Source organism: Anomalospiza imberbis, chromosome 8 (assembly GCF_031753505.1).
Source record: "Anomalospiza imberbis isolate Cuckoo-Finch-1a 21T00152 chromosome 8, ASM3175350v1, whole genome shotgun sequence".
Taxonomy (NCBI): domain Eukaryota; kingdom Metazoa; phylum Chordata; class Aves; order Passeriformes; family Viduidae; genus Anomalospiza; species Anomalospiza imberbis.
This window is the reverse complement of record NC_089688.1, coordinates 33,424,134-33,439,837: the sequence shown is the minus strand read 5'-3', so window position 1 is coordinate 33,439,837 and position 15,704 is coordinate 33,424,134. Positions and strand designations below refer to the sequence as shown.

Genomic DNA, 15,704 nt, shown 5'->3' with positions numbered 1-15,704 from the left:
AGGAAATGGAATTGAGGAATCTCCTTTTATCCTGGCGCTGTGAGTTAACTTGCACTAAGTGAATTCAAGCTGCATTTCAAGAAGTGAAAATGAGTGGCCACTGAAATTCTGTTTTTTCCGCTATCCAGGAACTTGGCACCTCTGAATTGCTTCTTTCAGTGAAATTTATGTCACAAAGCCCCGAGGAGCTGCTCTCAAGTGTGAGCAGAGGGACAGCACTTGGGGGAAGTTAATCCCTGACTTGTCCCAAAAGGTGAAAACGTAGCCCCTGTGGATTCTGCCAATTGCAGACTCACCTTCTCCACATTGCAGCTCAGGGCATGGGCTGGGGAACGCAAAAGACTCCTTGCAGGGATGAATTCCCACAGGAACGGGGCAGATGGAAGGGACAGGAGATCCTATCACTGGTTAAAGTCAAACAAGTTTCTTTTCTGAATTGTTTCATAACGAGCTCTTCTGCATTAGCCCAGCTGCGTCCAAAACAAAGTGATAAGGAATTCCCAAGGCACTGGGACGCTCTGACTCCCAACTGGATTGAAAAGGAGAGAGCAAACCATGAGAAATAACAACATTCCCAGGATTGTCCACTGCCTGTAAGGAATTAGCTGCTAGCTTTGCTCAACTGCATTTTTACCCTGATTTGAGGAGGGCCCTGATTCATTCTGCCAGGGCTCTACACAGCCTGGGAGCTGTTAGATTGTAAAAGGGTGACAATTCGGGTCTGAGAGCAGCTCTGAGAGCCTGATTTTCAATTCCCAGGCTCAGGTTGCATATTTGTAAAACACACACACAGATGAGATTTGGAGTTTGTGCTGTGAGACCGATTTGGAAGTGCAGCTCTTGTTTGAGGAGTCTCGCAGGGCCGAATTATAACACTTGCATGAGCACAGGAATTTGCTAAGGACATGGGAAAACAAACACATTATCAGAAATACAATTTACAGGTATCCACTGAAAGGTAGATGGGAAAGCTCTCCCCATCCATTAGGAAGCAAATGGAACAGAAAAGAGGAAAACTCACCCAGCACCCCAGCACGAGCAGCAGCAAGAGCAGCCTCTAAAGCAATTCTCAGTTAAATACAACACTTACAGAATGAAAGCTGCAATACATTATTGATTGACTATGGGTATCTGACATTATTGATTGACTATGGGTATCTGATTGACTGCAGCCAAGAACCCTTCCCTGCCTGCTCCTCTTGAGCAGAGATTATAGGAACAAAGCAAAGAGGGAATTGCAGGACGAGATCCAACAGTAAATCCTGAGACACTCCAGGAGCTGATTTTACAGCAAGGAAAAGTGTGTTTGTTTGATCCAAAGTGACACCGTGGTTTAAGGCAAAAAAATGAGAATATGTAATTGACCACAGGAGCCACTTTTTATGAGAAGGGCAATTTTTCTGCCTTTGTAACAACAGTGTTGTTTTATTGCTGTGTAAAGTCACTTCTGCTTGGAACTTGCATCTTGTAGCAGGTACCTGAGGTGGAAAATATTACATAAAACTCATCCGTTTTCTGAAGCATTCACTTAGAGATACCCAAGCCATCATTTTGGCATGGACAGCACACAGAGATGGATGTTCTTAGTGCTGATGTGTGTTTTAGCTCCAACCTGCAGGGACGTCCACAACAGCACAATAAAAGATTTCAGTTTTCTCATGAGTTCCCCTCCTAAACTGTCCTGAAAAAAAGAAAGTGTATACACAGCCTTCTACATAATGCAGTAGTTCCCAAAATTCTGCAGTGAGCACCAAAAATACCCAGGGAACATATTCATTTTCTTAGACAAGCTTTTAAAATAACAGTTTATTTTTTTGAGTCAGTGGTATATTTAAAAACAATCTACTGTAAGAGTAAAAAGATTGTAGATAATAAAAAACCCAAAGTGTGATGACAATAAAAAACCACTAGAATATAAAGTTAGTTTCCTTCCTCCCTCCCAAAACCCCATCCCATCAGTCTGATATTTCTCAGAGCTTAATATCTGGAAAAAAAACGCTTTTTTGTCTTTTCTTTACACTTTCAGCAATTAGGAAATTAAGAACACATAAAGCATTCTTTGCAGGCACATTAATCATTATGACGTGAAAAGCAGGCACCGTAAAAATTAAAACATTCTAAAAACCATCATATATACAAACACTGTACAGAATGATGGCACAAGGACAAAGTGATTCCGTTCAGTTCATCCTAATCCAACATGAAATATTACACAATAGAGAAAGGAAAAAGCTCTTCCCGTTTCTGTACTCAACATTTAGGTTCAGAATGACCAGAAGTCTCCTCTCTGCTCACTGTTTTCTCTCCCATATCCTGGTGCTGTTGGCAGCTCCAAGGCTTCCTCGTTTTCCCCCTCATGGACAGCCAGAAGGTGCAGCTGAATGACAATGGCAGTGGGTGATCACCAGTGACTGATTTTACAGAGCCCATTCATCACAGATGATGCTGAGCTGGGAGGGACCCACAGGGATCATCAGTCCAGCTCTTATCCCTGCACAGAACCCAGACAATCCCACCCTGGAGCATTGTCCGAAGGCGCCTGGAGCTCTGGCAGCCTCGGGGCCGTGCCCATTCCCTGGGGAGCCTGGGCAGTGCCCAGCACCCTCTGGGGAAGAACCTGTCCCTAAATCCAACCTAACCCTGCCCTGGCCATTCCCTGGGTCCTGTCCCTGATTGTGACAATGAAGAGTTCAGTTCCTGCCCCTGCAGTTCCCTCAGGAGGATGCTGCTGGCCCAGCAAGGTCTCCCCTCAGTCTCCTCTCCTCCAGCTGAACGTTCCAAGTGCCCTCAGCTGCTCCTCACATGGCTTCTCCTCAAGGCCCTTCCCCATCCTCGTGGCTCCTTTGGACACTCTCCAACAGTTTAATGTCTCATTTATAGTGGGACTGGTGCCAGCCTGGTGTCACCCAGCCACTGTCACCCTTTGTGCCCCACCCCTGAGCCAGCTGCTCACTCATCCCATGTGTTTCTCCAGCTGTGGGATGGGCATTTTGTCCAGAAGGATCCGTGGGAGACAGTATCAAAATCTTTGCAGAAGTCCAAAAATATTCCATCCCCTGGCTTTCCTTGATTAGCCCGCTGGGTTACCTTGCTGTAGAAGGAAATTGGGTTCACAAGCAGGACTTTCCCCTCATGGAGCCGTGCTGGCTGTGACCCATGACTTCATTGTCCTCCAGGTGTTTCCCAGAATAATCTTCTCCATGATTTTACTGCGCCTGTAGTTTCCAGGTTCCTCCTTCTTGCCCTTCTTGAAAATCAGGACAACATTCCCCAGCTTCCAGTCAGCTGGGACCTCTCTGGATTCCCCAGACTGCTCAAAAATCATCAAGAGGGGTTTTATGATGACATCAGCAGCTCTTTGAGGATTCTGGATAAATCCCATCAGGGCCCATAGATTTGCAGGGATCCAGCTGGGGCTGCAGATCCTGCAGGTTCAGGCTAACTGGGAGTTGATCACTGTCACAGCCATGGTCCTCCAGCTCAGGGCACTGGGACCCTCTTGGGTCCCACGCTGAAGACAGACAAAGGATGTGTCAAACACCTCTGCCTTGTCCCTGTCCCTGTTTGTGAGGTGCCCATCCCCACCCTAGAATGGGCTGATGATATTTTTACACTGCCTTTTGCCATTGATACATTTGAAAAAAACTCTTTTTTTGTCCCCGACGGTTCTGGCAGCTCCAACTTCAGCTGAGCTTTGACTGCAGGAATTTTCTCTCTGCAGTGGGGAGCTGCACCTCTGTGTTGCTCCCATGCCCCCTGACCTTGCTTCCACTGGCACACACCTTCCTTTTCCACCTGATATCCAAGAGGAGATCCCTGTTCAGCCAAGCCAGCTCTGCTTGACTTCCAGCTTTTGGGAATTGCTGCTCCTGTGCCCTTGGGAGGTGATGTTTAGAAAGGGACCAGCACTGATGGACCCCAGCACCTGCAAGAACATTTTCCCAGGGGACCTTACAAATTCCCTGAGCAGCCTCATGGTCAGAGGGGAGGTTTTGCTGGCACTTTTCCTCCTCTCACCAGAGGTTTTAAACTCGATGGCATTGCGGTCACTGTGGCCAAGACTGCCCCAAATCCCCACTTTGCTCATTGCAATCAGGTTATTTGTAACACAGACCAATTTCACAAAACAGTGGTGTCTGATTTTTAACCCTGGGCTAAAATCCCTGTTATTCAGGGAAATCCTACAGCAGCTTCACCTCACTGGGAAACCTCCTCTTGCCCTGAATTCCATGTGAATATTGTCATTGATTCCTATATACACTGAGATTAGGTACAAAACCTCTGCTCATTTGAAGCCCCAGAGGTACCCAAAATCTTTAGGTACAACATTTCCAGCTCTCATTTTAATCTCCACGTTTAGCTCTGTGCCTGGCGTTATCCAGAAGCAGGGAGAAGGTTTAGGAAGAGGGTTCTGTCAGTTGATGGAGTTCCCAGTCTCAAGTAGAAATCCAGATTTCTTTCAAGTTATGGGAGGGAATAACCCCAAAACCAGGGGGATGTAGTGTTGGGTCCGACACATGGCGAGAAATGGATTTCTTACGGAGTTACCATTGCACTAAATGTTAGATACTGCACACCTGAATGAGGTAAACATTATAGACCATAAAATACTTAGGGAAATGAATTGTTACAGCTTTATCTTTGGAAAAAAACCCGCTTCCTTCTTCACTGGACAATCCCAGAGTCAACAGACGTTTGCTTCCGCGTCGTCTTGGGAGGCGGCGGCGGCGGAGTCTTGCTGGGCAGCGGAGGAGGCAGGTGCTGGAAAAAACCAATTTGGGCAGGTCAAGTTAGGAATGACTGGAATTCTGGAATGTTTTTGAGTCATCTCTAAGTGCAAGGGGCAGCAGGTAAACCTGGAGCCATCTGGCTCACAAAAACCTCTCCCTGAAGAATTTGCTGTGAACACAGAACGCTCTCAGCCATTACTTTTAAATATAACTTTGACTTGTGACAGTGAAAAAAAATCTCTCAAGAGTTCAGGATTAATTAGCTCAATATTTAAGGGAAAAGTCTTTTGAAAGCACTGGAGAAGTTTATAATTCCCCACTTTATATCATGATAGGATATTGATTTCTTGGTCTATATCGATTGCCCTCAGCCTCTAGGCAGTCAGAGCTTAAAACCCAAGCTGAAGCAATGGCTTCATTGCTTTTCCATTATGTTTTGGATTTTGCACAGTTAGAACAGAAATATTTAAACAAAAACCAAAAAAAGAAACTATTTAAAATCACTTAGAGAGATAAGTAACTCACAATTTACTATTATGCACAGAGTTATAATTAAAATATTCCAAACAGAAATGCAGAACGTTCAAATATACATATTTTAAATCACTTTACATATCTCACAACAGAAGAGCTTCCCCAGTCAGAATCACCAGCTAATTGGACAAATGAAAAAAGCCATTATGGAAATTAAGACCTTTTTTCCCTAATGCTGAAACATACAAGTGATAAGATCTGTTGCAGAAAGCGCTGGAGAACACTGCAGTTTGCAGGCAGGTGTTCCCAGATTTTGGCTGTGCAGGCAGCACAGGTTTCCCAGAGGCTGTGCTGCAGTGTCACAGCTCATCAACTCTGCACTGCCTTTGTTTTTCCCTATGATTCTCCCCCACTCCCCAGTCAGGGCCTTTTGTTTTCCTCCTTCTCAATGATGCTTTTCCAGCTGTTTGTTCCTGTCCTGCCTCACCCAGCCCAGCCCCAGCTGCTGGCTCCACACAGGCACAGCCAGACGAGCACCAGTTCTGCCCAAATTCCTTGGTCACCTCTGCAAGAACAGCCCAAGCACCTGCAATGCCTCAGTGCTGGACAAAATTCCTGATGGTTGGTCTGGATCAGGAAGATCCCGGTATCCAAACAACTGAGAAACCCCATGGAAGTGCAGAGAACCAAAAGTGGTCCTTTTCAAAGCCATCCAAGGATGCTGTCCCAAAAAGAGGAGAGGGTCAGGGCAATGCCAGGACATCTCAGTCCCTCCCTCCTCTGCTCAGAGCAGCTCCTGATGCCCCTGCAATCTCATGACTGGGAGTTTGAGAGATGAGTAAGAGCAGAAGAAAAACAACCTTTAAGGTAACTAAATATACTCTCCCAAGCAGGGAGAAGCCAGCATGGAGTTACAAATCTGAGATTTCACCAGACAGTTTTACTGATCACAGACTAAGGAGAAAGCTAGGAATGCAAACTGGCTGAGCCCGGCAGGCTGGATCTTTGCTGGAATCTCTTTCCTGTATCCTGCCTGGACAGCACCACTTTCCAATCCATTTTACACCTTTCCTCATTCCTCCCAACTCTCTCCCCAGGAAAAGGAAGAGGGATCCCAAACCACCACCAGGCGAGCCATGCCCTGAGCTTGTCTCTCCATTCTGCTCCATCCACTGTCCATTCCCCAGCCCCTCCAGCAGCACCACTGCTCTTTCTGCCTGCTCCCAGTTTAATCCTTGGCTTCAAAATGTTCTCTGGCACTCTGGCAATCCATCAGGTTTGATCTGCTGCTGAGGGAGTCTCTGAACCAAAAGCGAGGCACCGAACCAGGGTGCCCAGCCTGGAAAGCTGCATTTCCCTGTCTGCCTGGAAAAGAGGCACCCACCCCTGGCACTGGGGACAGTGGTGGCCTTGGCAGTGCTGGGGGAACATTGGACTGGATGATTTTAGTGGCCTTTCCCACCCTAAATGATGCCATGATTTCCTACAGCAGGCTCCAAACGGGCACTGCTTGTTCCTGACTTCCAGTGGGACATGATGATTTCTGAGTCAGAAAAGTCAACAGATTAATATGAAAGGCAGATAAAATAAGAATTTGACTTTTTTACTGCATGCAAAACTGAAGATTTTGTTTGGTTTTTAATTAAAATGCCACTGCTGATCTGCCTCTGAAGTGTTACAGCCAGAGCCATTAAATACTACTTCTACCTGAGCAAATCCCCTTCTTAACTTGGCATGTTAACTCCTGAATTCCTGCTGAGGCACCTGACTAAATGTCAGTTAGGATCTGAAGATTCCAAAACCTTTGAAAACTTCCTTAATTACAGTCCTGTATCCAGGCAAGGGCTCTGGGAAAGCTCTGGGAAATGCTGGTGGTCTGCAGAACATCCAACATCTCATGGAGCTGACATTCCCTTCAAACTCCATAAACCGTGTGCCCCTCAAAAACACAGCACAAAATATAAACTTTCCTCCCTGCTTTGCTCTCTTTAACTTCATATTCATCAGCAGGATTAAAAAAAACAACTCTGCTGATAGCATCATTTGTGCAAATCCATTTTGAATTTAAATAACACTCTATTGGCAATAATTCTCAATTCAATTAGATCAAAGGCATTGCTCAACCAAATGAGCCCCTTCATATTGATCAGAGAACAATCAAATCAGCCCTGAAAACCTGGTTCTGAAAAGCACAGACAATGCAAATACAATGAGAAGAAGCTAAATATATATGCTATAAATAACAAGCTCAAAACCCACCCGAGCTCAGATTCTGCAAGCAAATTAGGCAGAAAGAAATAGCAGAGATAGGTAGATAATTATTATAATTGAATTTACAATTTCCATTAGAAAGTCAGATAAATTTAGCACATGTTCATTTATATAATAAGCTCCCAAAGAATATATTAAATAGGATGTGTAATGCTGGTTGGGGCGACACAGTTGGGAATTTTGCAAGACCAAACATTCCATTATGGAGCTGGGGCAACTCCATCACTCCCAGGGCCGATCCATCCTTCCTTTTATCCCAGGACAGAACCACATTTCCTCCCTCCCTTTAACACCACACTCACAAAAACCATTATCGGGCTTATAAAGCTCATTTGTGCTGTGCTTCCCCTTAGAAACTCTGCAATAAAAACAGAGTTTGCCTTGATTTTGTGTTTAATTAAGACTCTCTTTGCCAAGCTGGTGTTTATATCTCGGTGGTTAATTGTGAACCTGACTTTTCCCTTTCCTTCCTGACAAACTGACAGAGGCTGCTGCTGCTTCACATCCCAACCTATTTTGGGCAGAATCCTTGATTCAGGGGTACCTCAGGGGAAGCAGAAACCTTATGTAAAAGGCACATCTGCAACACAGAAACAATCTGTTCTTTCTGCTTCAGACATGAAATTGCTCCCATTTGTTTGCTGCTTTTTTTTTCTTTCCCTGATACAGAAAAAAAATCAAGTTTAAAAACATTTGTCTGTCTTCTCTTACAGAGAGATATAAACTGCACTACACCAGGCGTGTTGAAGATGTAGTAAAAATCAATTACAGAAGATGAGAAAATGCTTTTTAAATTTTTTTTTTTTTTTGCTACTCTGAAGGAGCAAAATGAGAGACGAGTTGTTTTTTGTTCATAGAATAATGTTAAAAGAAACAACTACAAAAAAATCAAGCAGAATTTGATTCTCCAAAAGGGTCCTTGTGGCACTGCACGAGATTCCTTCCTGTGCAAGGAACTCTTTGCAATTCAGTGGTCATCGATGGGACACGCTCTGGAGATCCAGTGAGAAGCACTTTGGTTGGAAGGATTAAGGGATCTAATTAGGTCAGAAGCAGCAGAAATGTGATGCAAATAGACCAACAGCCACCCAGGACTGTGAAAATGCTTTCAGACACTGAGTTATTCCTTCAGCACGGAGCTGAGATGCCTGACAACAACGTGGTTATTTCATATCTGCAATGAAAAATAACATTTTGAGCGTGAGGCTCTGGCAGAATAACTCCAGCAGGGAGAACAGCCCAACTCCACTAATGGCAACCGAATTACAGACAGTTTAAGCTAATTGGCTGTTTAACCCAGGGAGCAAAGTTCTGTGCAAAATCCAGCAGGTAACTGATGGGAAATGACTGTTTAGCCCCCGGTTCATCCATCATCTAATAAAGTCTCATTTGAGTCCGTGGCACAGCCATTACCTGCCCTTGCTGGAGTGCACTGGGATCAGGGAGAGGGACTGGAAGGGTTCTTTGCAGAGATGTGTGTTCCCACCCCTCAGCCCCTCACAGGGCAACAGGAGAAATGCCTCAAAATGGGCAACGTGGAATTGCTCCGGGTCAGAATCCCAGAGCTCAAAGGGGCTCCTCTGCTCCGGAGCCAGGCTGGGGGAGCTGGGGGGGCTCACCTGGAGAGGAGCAGCTCCAGGGAGAGCTCAGAGCCCTTCCAGGGCCTGAAGGGGCTCCAGGAGAGCTGGAGAGGGACTGGGGACAAGGCATGGAGGGACAGGACACAGGGAATGGCTTTAGGCAGACAATGGGGAGATTTTGATGGCATATTGGGCAGGAATTGTTCCCTGGCACAGGGTGCCCAGAGCAGCTGTGGCTGCCCCTGGATCCCTGGCAGTGCCCAAGGCCAGGTTGGAGCAGCCTGGGACAGTGGGAGGTGTCCCTGCCATGGCAGGGGTGGCACTGGATGGGATCTAAGGTCCTTTCCAACCCAAACTGTTTGGTGACTCTGTGACTTTCCCCATGGTTTCTGGCAGGCCTGTGAGGGACAACGGCAGTGGATGAGGGCAGAGCTGGACCTGACAGGGGTCTGCACCCCTCATGCAGGAAGGACCTGGCTCCTGGAGTGTGACAGCTCTGCTGGAGCACAGCTAAGGCCACTTTCCCTCTGTGGAACATTTCTCCACGTGGACATCATCAGTATTTCTGCCCACACTGGATGATAACTCGAGTTCCCCAGCACTGCTTCCCCGTTCCAGTCCATGCACAGACTCAGGAGTGATGAGCAAAACACTCAGAATTAGCTTTAGACTCCAGACTGACCCTGCATTCCTCACTGAAGGCCCAGGTCCTGCAAGAGACATAAACCAGCACATCAGCATGGCCCAAACCATGGCCTGATCCCGTGTGGAGAGCGGGACACGGCCACTCCCTGAACGGAATCAAGGGACACAGCACATGTCTGGGCAGACAGCAGGAAGGAGAAGACATCAAATCCTGTAAAAAGCAGTGGCAGTCCATTGACTTGGAGACTTATTAAAAAGTAAATAATTTTTCAGAAACTCTTTGCTCAGCAACATCTGAACCCACTGAAGAGTGAGGGACTGGCACAGGAGGAAAGGCTTGCAACGTTTCCCATCCCCAGCAGGCAAAAACAATTATCAGATGGTAAATAAACCCCATATATTAATTTGTTTTTTTTTTTCTTCTGGGCACATTGTCCAAAGGCTCCTGAAGCTCTGGCAGCCTCGGGGCCGTGCCCATTCCCTGGGGAGCCCGGGCAGTGCCCAGCACCCTCTGGAGGAAGAACCTTTCCCTGAGATTCAACCTAAACCTGCCCTGACAGAGCTCCAGGCACCCCTGGCCCCTGTCCCTGATCACAGCCAGCAGAGATCAGAGAGGAGCTGCAGGCTGCTATTGCAAGCCCTCAAGTTGTGCTCCCTAATCCCCTGCTCCTCCACAGTTCCAGCTGCATTCCCAGCACTTGTCCCTGTCCACATGAGGACAATGCATTTGCTGAAGCCTTTAAGGTCGGATTTTGCTCACTGCAGCTGCTACAAGAGAGAATTTCCAGCACTGCAGCACCTGCATTGCAACACATGAAAAATCCTCCTGGGTTGTGCCTTCTGTGTGTTAGATCTGAATATATCATCCAGTTTTATCCCAGTGAACAACCAGAATATTCCCCATACAGCAGAGTCAAGCCAAGGCTGTTGTGCTCCTCGCAGGCTTCAGCCATCCCCACGTTCCACCTGTGCTGGGTTGATGGAGATGTTCCCCTCCCAACCCTTACCCCATGCTTAGGAAGTGTTATAGCCAATATTAGCAACCCAAGTGCTCCTTTATCTATTTTCTTTGAGCTGCCTCCCTGCTCTGAATACTAAGCAGGAGGTTGATTGGTATGCAAGGGTGAGGATGAACCCATAAAGAATGATAAGTGCCTAAAGGAATCCCTTGATGTAATAATAATCCTTGCAGGAGTCGTAGATTTCTCTTTATTTTTTTATGTTGCCATATATTATTAAGGACATTTTTAGCAGAACAAATTGCAGGGAGCATGAAAATATCTACAAAGGTCTCAGAGTTAACATGGAGTAAGGGACAATCAGGAAATGATAATGAGGTGATCACCTGGATTAAAGACTTCAGGTAGACCAAGGTAACACTGAACTCTGAATATCTGAGATTGCTGTCTCAAAAATGACATTACTGCCTGCAGTTTGACTTGGAGCATCTGATCCCTTTCTGGCTGCCTGCTTTTAGTTCACTACAGCACTTTCCCTGCCTTTCACAACCCACTGCAAGACAACCAGAGTGAAAAACACAATCATTCCTCACACAAGGAGGTATTTCCAGTTTAAAAGCTACTCAGATAATCTTATCTCTAATAGGTTTTACTGATTTTTCTTCACTGATACAACGGCAGTGTAATTTAAAAGATGATCAGTTTACCAGGCAGAGAATTATCCAGTTATGAATTATGGAGCTATTTGACCCATGAAACATAAGTCATTAAAACTGTGGAGTGGGATTTAATCACAGCAGCAATGAGAATTCACCCATCTGATCTTTCATGTCCAGCACTACTCATTTTCTTGATGTTCTTTAAAAGCTTCCTTCCTACCAGCCTGATGAAATAAAGCACAGAGTGATTGTTATAAGATTAGAAATCTTCTCCAAAATCAATTCTAAACCTAATACAGAATCACAGACTCTGCTGAGGTGGAGGGGACACACAAGGATCATTGAGTGCCACTCCTGGCCCTGCACAGGACAGGTGGCTCTGGGACAGATCTGCTTTAGATCCTTCTGCCAGGCTTTGAAACCACACTCCATGGTCTTGGAAAGCTTATAAAAACACAGATGCTGGAGAAAATTGTGGGCAGTTAGATAAGAAGATGCAGCCTGTGTCTGATTGCATTTCTGAGCTTTAAATCCTGATGCCCTTCAACACCAGATGTTAAAAAATGGGGTCTGTTCCTACAGAGACAAAATGTAGTAAAAAAAAAAAAAAATAAATGAGAGGAGCCTGAGCAATCAAGACTGGAAAGAGCAAAAATATTAAGAGCTGAATAAAGCTTTGCAAAAATCCACGGGAGCATATTGGTACTATATTTCTGAACTCCCATTTAATGATGTGGAAATGCTGCTTGTGGCAGGTACAGGAGCTGCCCAAGGTCACAGAGCAAATCAGGCTCAGTCATCTCCAGGCACGGGCTCCCAAAACCACACCCCCATGGCATCTGGGAGTCATACAGCAACTAAAAACATCAATCCCCAGAGCGGAAACCCCTTCCAAAAGCCTCACCAGTCAGGGAAAATACCCCTGGCTGCCAGGATTTTATTTCTTGTCACTGTTTGATACTTTTTAGCTAAAAACTGAACTCATCTTAGTGATCCTGAGCTACTACCACAGCCTAAACCTTATAGTACATCACACAAAATGAATTTACTACTCAAGAGTTTATGCAGGAAGGAGATGAAGAAAAGTGAATCCTAATGTGAATTTCTCAGCTTTCTTCCTGGAGATGGATTCCTTAGACAAACCTCCTGGCAGTCCTGCTGTACATTCTGTAATTTTCCACTTAGAGGGCTGCATTCAGGACAAATGAGAGCTGGCCCCTGAGAGACATGCTGGGGAAATGGGTTATAAGGTTAGAAGTGCAGTAAAGTTTGATGGAAATGAGAGGGAAAGTGAAAATATTGACTAAAATGATCCAGCCATGGGGAACAACTATGGAAGAGAGGATTGGAATAGAGAATTTTTCAGTATATGCAAACAAAGAGTAAAACAAGGTGTTTTGAACATCTCTATTCCCACTCCTGAAGTTACTTCTATACCTGTATTTTTTATTTTACCATTCAGCCTGAAATGGTAAAACAATTCAAAAAAAGTCAGTTCCTGCAACAACAAAGGCAGAATTTCAACCATGGAAAAGCTGGACTTGTGCACTGGTACAATCTGTGTTAAACATAACTATTCCCCAGGTCAAACCAAACTCCTGCCTGACTCCTCCTCTCTTGAGATTTCTGCATTTCTGCTGCCATGAAATTTGCTGGAAAGCAAATTGCTCCACAGAATTTCTCTGGAATGGTGAACTTCAGAGGAATCCTGGATGACACCTCTGCAAACAAGAGGGATCAGTTCTGCTGGGAGTTTTCCCACAGAACAGCTCGGTCAAAATTTGGCATTTCAAAGTCAAAGAAAACTTGTGACCTCGCGGGGTCTCGCTACCCTACTCTGATTTAATTGGTAATAGATTCAATTAATTTCCCAAAGTTGAGCCTGTTTTGAGGGCAAGGGGTGAGGGATCTCTCCCTGTCCTTATCTCAACCCATGAGACTTTCATTGTATTTTCTCTGCCTGCCCAGCTGAGGAGGGGAGTGATGGAGCATCTTTGGTGGGCACCAGCCAGGATCAACCCACCACACCCCTTTAAATGTATTTTTTTGCCCCCAAAGAAAATAAAAGGCATTTCTCAAAAGCACTGCTTTAAAGAAAAGGACCACATTATTTTTTAAAGCTTCCAGCTACAGGAAACAAAGCTGAAAAAGCGAATTTTCCTCAGAAAGCTGCAAACCCTGTTGGTGATGAAGAGTTTCTGAGCTCCTTGCCTCAAAGGGGACACGAGTCAAGGAAATAAATGAGTGGTGACTGAACGTTGGCAGAGCGGAGCTCCAGGAAGGGAGGGTGGCAGGTTCATGTTTTATTTCCTTTCCTGACACAGGACTGAAAGGCTTTAAATCCAATTTGCTGCTCCTGCTGGTTAAAGCTCCCTGCCCAACAAACCTGACAACATCTGGCTTGGAATTGCCCAGAAGGAACCCAGCTTTCCTTCAGGTTCTGCCCTTCCCTCACCCTCGTGACGCTGCAGAGCCCTCTGGATCAGCTGACGGATGCAGGAGCAGGACCCCACCTCCCCTGGGATGGCTCAGGGAACAAGGAGCTGCAGAAGGGATGGATCTCTGGGGACTCACCCGTTGGTGGGCAGGGGGGGACGTGGTGGGGCTGATCAAGTCCTGGCTCTCCATGAGGTTCCCGTAGTCGGCCGTGCTTCCTTTGAGGGGCAGAGGAGGGGGAACGTCGGCGATGTCGGAGCTGGACATCCCATTCAGCTCCAGATCTGCAAAAACCAACACTGGGTTAACTCTGCCAGCAGCTCAGTCCCACAGTTCCACAATGGTTTGGGTTGGAAGGGACCTCATGGATCATCCAGTCATGGATGATGGACTTCCACTATCACCTTTCACTATCCCAGGTTGCTCCAAGCCCTGTCTAACCTGGCCTTGGACTCACTTAGAAAAGCCCTCAAAACACTTGAACAACCCCCTGTTTTTAATAAAACATATTTTTTGTCTCATGTTTCCTGCCAAAATACCCAAAACAGCACTGTAAATACAATTTTCCCACCTTCAAGCTCACCTTGTACATTAAAACACAATCAAAGTTTTGCAAAGTGCACGGAGAAAATAAAATCTGGCTAAGTTTTATTGACTTTCTCCCAGTAAAATAAAGGCTCCCTTTTAATAAAATGCACAAATGAAAGCCTGGAATTAAGTACATCTCTCTCCAAAACTTTCAGGCTCCAGGTAACTATAACAAATGAGCAGCCATTAGTTGTTGAGTAAATAAAATCATGCACGAGAAAGTACCAAACATTTATTATTCCTGTGTGCTGGGTAGAAAATTCCCTTTTCTTAGCAGATAAATCCTCCCAGGTATACGCTGGAGAGGCAAATAGCCTGAGGGACAACAAAATTTATTGAGGCCTGAGTGATACATAGGTTTTTGGGGAGAAATCCCCCCCCAGTGTATTTCAGGGTAATTCAGTCATTTTAATACAGTCATTTTAATTCTGTCATTTTAATAAAACCCACTGCGATCTCTACGAGATAAGAAACTGAAATGATTTGTTTATAAATGAGGGAATTTTATTTAGGGAAAAAAAGGGTGATTTCTATTTTATTTTACTGGGGTGATTTGTGAAACAAGAGGACTTGTTTATGCAGATGTTTTTATTGCAAAGCTCATACCAATATTTTATTAAAAGTGTGATTTTATTGTTCTCTACAATGGCCTCTCACAACACAATTTAACTCTAAGGTGGCTCTATTGATTTGTCACTGAAAACTGTAATTTTACTCCTCATCCTTCCAGCTGAACTCTTGACTACATGGAAAGAAGGTTATTTTCCATCCTGGGACTCCACATTTTCAGTGGCTTCCTCTCCAATAGGCTGAAAATGCTGTTTGTCCACCAGGACCTGAATTTCTCATTGCTTTTTCCATTGCTCCTGTTTTTTATCCTTCCCTTTCCACAGAGAGGATTTCTCCACTCCCCAGTGTTTCCTCCTAAGAGTTTCCTTTCTGGATCTCCATGAGAATCTCCTTCTTCATGGAACTGAACTGCAGCTGGATAACCACGTTGTGCATTTGTAACTAAAGACTGACTCTGGGAATGAACTTCCCTGTCCATTCTGGATGAATTCCCCATCCATTCTAAAGAATTGAGATCTTTAATGTCACAAAACAACTCTTTGGCACAGGTCCTGCACATCTCCCCCACTACTAAACATCTATATCTTAGCTATGTATATTGGTATCTCGATTTTTGGTTGGTTTATCCAGTTTAGGATAATACAGGGAAACATTTGGGAAATGTCATTTTCTTTTGTGTGTTTAGTTAGAGCTTTAGCAAAACCTTGAACCCTGCTTCAGAAAGAGAAACCTTTCCATATTTACTAGAAACAACCCATGTTCTCAGGCCTCTTTGTAGACATTCCTTGGGAA

At 45.1% G+C, this 15,704-nt stretch overlaps 1 protein-coding gene across 2 annotated transcripts in view; it reads right to left on the bottom strand.

Annotated features, from left to right (window-relative positions):
- Nucleotides 1–2,008: 2,008 nt before the first annotated feature.
- DOCK1 (dedicator of cytokinesis 1) overlaps nt 2,009–15,704 on the bottom strand; it is a 273,275-nt gene continuing 259,579 nt past the window's right edge. For both annotated transcript variants that reach the window (XM_068198299.1, XM_068198300.1), the window contains exons 51-52: nt 13,893–14,038; nt 2,009–4,761 (exon numbers count right to left, since the gene is read on the bottom strand). In XM_068198299.1, the coding sequence (XP_068054400.1) occupies nt 4,666–4,761; nt 13,893–14,038 (242 nt within the window). In that variant the 3' untranslated portion in view covers nt 2,009–4,665. The remainder of the gene's footprint in view (nt 4,762–13,892; nt 14,039–15,704) is intronic.